The following is a 5,975-nucleotide window of genomic DNA, read 5'->3' on the forward strand; positions in this document are numbered from 1 at the left end:
ACTTTGTACTGAGGTTACTATAATATAGCATATACATGTAGATACTTTGTACTGAGGTTACTATAATATAGCATATACATGTAGATACTTTGTACTGAGGTTACTATAATATAGCATATACGTGTAGATACTTTGTACTGAGGTTACTATAATATAGCATATACATGTAGATACTTTGTACTGAGGTTACTATAATATAGCATATACATGTAGATACTTTGTACTGAGGTTACTATAATATAGCATATACGTGTACATACTTTGTACTGAGGTTACTATAATGTAGCATATACGTGGTGGATATTAGATTCTAGCATCAATCAGTTTGTATTGTGTGGTGGATATTAGATTCTAGCATCAATCAGTTTCTATTGTGTGGTGGATATTAGATTCTAGCATCAATCAGTTTGTATTGTGTGGTGGATATTAGATTCTAGCATCAATCAGTTTCTATTGTGTGGTGGATATTAGATTCTAGCATCAATCAGTTTGTATTGTGTGGTGGATATTAGATTCTAGCATCATCCAGTTTATGTTTGTAAATATTTTGTGCAGAAATTACTGGAATATAAATTTGCTTTTACTTCCTCTCCTACGTCTGACTCTTACAGAACGGTGGTGACACGAAACAGGTTCTGACCTGTACAGAAAGATAGTGACACTATATGGGTTCTGACTTGTACATAAAATTGGTGACACAATACTGGTTCTGACCTGTACATAAAAGTGGTGACACTGTACAGGTTTTGACCTCTACAGAAAGGCAGTGACACTATACGGGTTCTGACCAGTACATAAAAAGTGGTGACGCTATACGGGTTCTGGTCTCTACAGAAAGGTAGTGACACTATACGGGTTCTGACCTGTACATAAAAGTGGTGACACTATACAGGTTCTGACCTCTACAGAAAGGCAGTGACACTATACGGGTTCTGACCAGTACATAAAAAGTGGTGACGCTATACGGGTTCTGGTCTCTACAGAAAGCTAGTGACACTATACGGGTTCTGACCTGTACATAAAAGTGGTGACACTATACAGGTTCTGACATGTAAATACAAGTGGTGACACAATACAAGTTCTGACCTGTACAGAAAGGTGGTAACACTATACGGGTTCTGACCTGTACATAAAAGTGGTGACACAATACGAGTTTTGACTTTTACAACAGGTTATATCATAAAACAGGTTGTGATATCTACAGTGGTGCCACTGTTCTACCAAATATTTTCAGGTAAACTGGAGGTAAGAAGTGAGAATTAAGCAACAAAAGTAGATTCAATGGAAATATGCTGCAAAATAATTAGTCGTCCACTGTTTACAGGACTGTGACACAAATACCACTTCTAAACACTTCAACACCTTGGGGAGTGCCGATAACAAATAAATGATACGCACTAGTGAAAGTTTGTGGATACACAAGATATGTCCTGAATTAAATGTTAATACACAAGATACGTCCTGAATTAAATGTTAATCCACAAGATATGTCCTGAATTAAATGTTAGTCCACAAGATATGTCCTGAATTATATGTTAATCCACAAGATATGTCCTGAATTAAATGTTAATCCACAAGATGTGTCCTGAATTAAATGTTAATACACAAGATACGTCTTTAATTAAATGTTAATCCACAAGATGTGTCCTGAATTAAATGTTAGTCCACAAGATACGTCTTTAATTAAATGTTAATCCACAAGATGTGTCCTGAATTAAATGTTAGTCCACAAGATATGTCCTGAATTAAATGTTAGTCCACAAGATAGGTCCTGAATTAAATGTTAGTCCACAAGATATGTCCTGAATTATATGTTAATCCACAAGATATGTCCTGAATTAAATGTTAATCCACAAGATATGTCCTGAATTAAATGTTAATCCACAAGATATGTCCTGAATTATATGTTAATCCACAAGATACGTCCTGAATTAAATGTTAGTCCACAAGATATGTCCTGAATTAAATGTTAGTCCACAAGATATGTCCTGAATTAAATGTTAATCCACAAGATGTGTCCTGAATTAAATGGTAATCCACAAGATATGTCCTGAATTATATGTTAATCCACAAGATATGTCCTGAATTAAATGGTAATCCACTAGATATGTTCTGAATTAAATGGTAATCCACAAGATATGTCCTGAATTAAATGGTAATCCACAAGATACTTCCTGAATTAAATGGTAATCCACAAGATATGTCCTGAATTGTATGTTAATCCACAAGATATGTCCTGAATCATATGTTAGTCCACAAGATGTGTCCTGAATTATATGTTAGTTCACAAGATATGTCCTGAATTATATGTTAATCTACAAGATATGTCCTGAATCATATGTTAGTCCACAAGATGTGTCCTGAATTATATGTTAGTCCACAAGATATGTCCTGAATTAAATGTTAGACCACAAGATATGTCCTGAATTAAATGCTAATACACAAATTGTGTCCTGAATTATATGTTAGTCCACAAGATATGTCCTGAATTAAATGTTAATACACAAATTGTGTCCTGAATTAAATGTTAATCAAACAGCTTTACCTTTGCTCCTGAAACTTTTAACTGATCATTAACTGAGGATGGTTTTAGTAAAACTGAAAGCTAGCGTATGCACTATTATGAACAATGTTGAGGAGATGTTAAAGTGGTAGAAAGGAACTATCTTGTGGAAGTTTCAAGAAGATCGTAGAGTGTCTGGTTATTAACATTAGTGAAGTTTCTAATTGTATATATATTTATTTATTCACTGTATTATGATTTTTTATAGTACTGTAATTTTTATATTTTGTATGTCTATGAAAAATTATGTATATAATCTCTCTAATTATACTATTTATTTTAAGACTACGTTTCCCTAAAAATATTTCATTGGTTCATATAATTAGGAAAAGATATAATGAAGATGTCTTAAAAAATTAAAATTAAACTGACTGGATCAGCAAAGAAAACACTCAAGTACAAACTTATAACAAGGAATGACTAAATATTGCTCACATAACACACGAAGTGTCACAACATTTCTTTAACTATCATAATTAAAACACATATGGCAGCTGAAGCTGTGAGCTAACATGTCTTCATATATAAAGACACCAAAGAAGTGCTTCTATGCCACACATGTTAAGTCAGATTGAAACCCCAGGGTGGTAACCCAAAATCCTAGTTTACCTTCGTCAGATATTCTCACTACGTCCATCAAAGGGCAGATATGTTCTCTCACCAAACTAGATTTAACAATCTCTGTACAAGCTACTCACTAAGGTATAGTTCACACCCCGGGAGAGCGATGAAGGAAGCCTGTAAATATAAACTGTGTGGAATGGCTACTACGGAAGTATTTAACCTTAACTCAAGGCATGGATTAATGAAAGTTTACAATATTCATGTAAACAAATTGAATTCATTAATTACCTAAATATTCCTGATTGAAGACATTATTTCTGTTACTAAACTGTAAAATATAACACTACTTCTAAACGGATTTTTCAGTCTTTTGTCGAGACAGATGAATCAATGGAGAATCTACATGTTTTAGATTCACTATCGTTATTTTGTTTCTACTGTAAACTTCTGCATAATAATAGTGCATTATAAGTTATGTATTTTACTAAGACTTTTACTATTTTTTATTAATATAACAATCAGACAAAAATTTCAAAGGCTTTGGTAAAATACAAAAAATCTCTATTATTGAAAATAGAAGATATAAATTTTGTCTTACTAAGTTGATCTTATAAAACTCTCGATATGATATTCTGTTTGCAGATGTTTTTCAGTGAGTGAAACGCCAGTAATCAAATCTATCACAATGGGCGCTGCTGCCTGCTCTACTCAAAAAGCTGTTGCTATTACAGCGACCTCCAACGGAGGGATAAGAAACTACACGTCACCATCGAAGTGTGAGGAAACAAGTTTTGCTTTGAAACTGATACGTAATCAGCAGAAATTAACACAACTGCAGAAAAACAAACAAGAAACTGACTTTTCTGGTGGCTATGTGGTCTGTATGAGAGACCACGACCCTCCACTGTTCACTGGTGTTGGCCGTGTGTCAGATGACCAGTGTAAGTGCCCCACAGAATATTGTTTTAATGCAGAAAACCTTCGTTACACCTGTGAGGAAACCCAAAATGCTTACATTCAGAGTCAACAGCTTGAAAACTGTTCATGCCAGTTGGGGAAGAGAACACACTATACTCTCACAGCCGCAAACACCAAAGCAGCAACGGTTAACTATGGTTGTAGCCTCTGCCAGTTTCTGTTAAGTGGCAAACACGAGCACTGGAGTGAACTGCAACAAGATACTTTCATGGTTTACACGGAAAAGTTGCTCTCCCTAAACGATAGCAGCAAAAAACAAAACCAAAACCAAGGTGAGTTTTATCTACATAAAGAAATTCACGGCATGTGAAATAGCATTTAAAGATCCGTATTTACAGTGTTGAAGTCACAGTTAAACTAAAGGTACTTATACTTAACTAATATAAAAACAAAATCCGTATTTACAGTGTTAAAATCACACTTAAACTAAAGGTACTTATACTTAACTAATATAAAACAAGATCGTATTTACAGTGTTAAAATCACACTTAAACTAAAGGTACTTATACTTAACTAATATAAAACAAAATCCGTATTTACAGTGTTAAAATCACACTTAAACTAAAGGTACTTATACTTAACTAATATAAAAACGAGATCCGTATTTACAGTGTTGAAATCACACTTAAACTAAAGGTACTTTTACTTAACTAATATAAAGACAAAATCCGTATTTACAGTGTTAAAATCACACTTAAACTAAAGGTACTTAACTAATATAAAAACAAGATCCGTATTTACAGTGTTGAAATCACACTTAAACTAAAGGTACTTTTATTCAACTAATATAAAAACAAGATACGTGCTTACAGTGTTGAAGTCACATTTAAACTAAAGGTACTTATGTTCAACAAATATAAAAACAAGTTGTTACATATTTACAACATATTATGATTGTAGTTGAAAGTATCCCTTACTAGCTGTAAATTGATGAGTAATGAAAGGTTATCTTGGAACATGAAAAGTTGCTTTCTTTATACGCAATAGTAAAAAAGGCAAAAACTGCAAAACCCAAAAATGTAAAACTTAAACAGTGTATGTATATCCCCACGGACCCATCGAACCTTCAAGCCAGTTTGAGTATGTATATCCCCACGGACCGATCGAACCTTCAAGCCAGTTTGTGTATGTATATTCCTACGGACCCATCGAACCTTCAAACCAGTTTGTGTATGTATATCCCCACGAACCCATCGAACCTTCAAACCAGTTTGTGTATGTATATCCCCACGGACCCATCGAACCTTCAAACCAGTTTGTGTATGTATATCCCCACGGACCCATCGAACCTTCAAGCCAGTTTGTGTATGTATATTCCCACGGACCCATCGAACCTTCAAGCCGGTTTGTGTATGTATATCCCCACGGACCCATCGAACCTTCAAGCCAGTTTGTGTATGTATATCCCCACGGACCCATCAAACCTTCAAACCCGTTTGTGTATGTATATCCCCACGGACCCATCGAACCTTCAAGCCAGTTTGTGTATGTATATCCCCACGGACCCATCGAACCTTTAAACCAGTTTGTGTATGTATATCCCCACGGACCCATCGAACCTTCAAGCCAGTTTGATGAAGATCCATCTACAGGAGGTGAAGTAGTGGTAAAAAAAAAGCCTATAAAACCACAAAATGCAAAACTGGAAATATATATGTACCTCTGAATGGACCGAAGGAACCTCTATATCAAATTTCGTTGAGATCCATCTACAGGAGGTGAAGTAGTGGTAAAAAACGAAAAACGCCCATAAAAAATGCAAAACTGAAAATATGTATGTACTCTCACCTGGACCTAATGAACCTCCATACTAGCAATCGATGTGTTCGAAGGAAAACGAAGTTTGATTATAAACAAGATTACGACACTT

General features: G+C 34.7%; 1 protein-coding gene across 1 annotated transcript in view; it reads left to right on the plus strand.

The window, feature by feature from the left end:
• Window positions 1-3,812: 3,812 nt before the first annotated feature.
• The window catches only part of LOC106474285 (calcium/calmodulin-dependent 3',5'-cyclic nucleotide phosphodiesterase 1A-like), a gene marked incomplete at its 3' end in the record, with an annotated part of 37,668 nt that continues 35,505 nt past the window's right edge, over window positions 3,813-5,975 (plus strand). Inside the window, exon 1 of the mRNA XM_013934973.1 lies at window positions 3,813-4,377. Within this exon, the coding sequence (XP_013790427.1) occupies window positions 3,813-4,377 (565 nt within the window). The remainder of the gene's footprint in view (window positions 4,378-5,975) is intronic.

The sequence above is a fragment of the Limulus polyphemus genome, unplaced genomic scaffold (assembly GCF_000517525.1).
Source record: "Limulus polyphemus unplaced genomic scaffold, Limulus_polyphemus-2.1.2 Scaffold7025, whole genome shotgun sequence".
Lineage (NCBI taxonomy): Eukaryota > Metazoa > Arthropoda > Merostomata > Xiphosura > Limulidae > Limulus > Limulus polyphemus.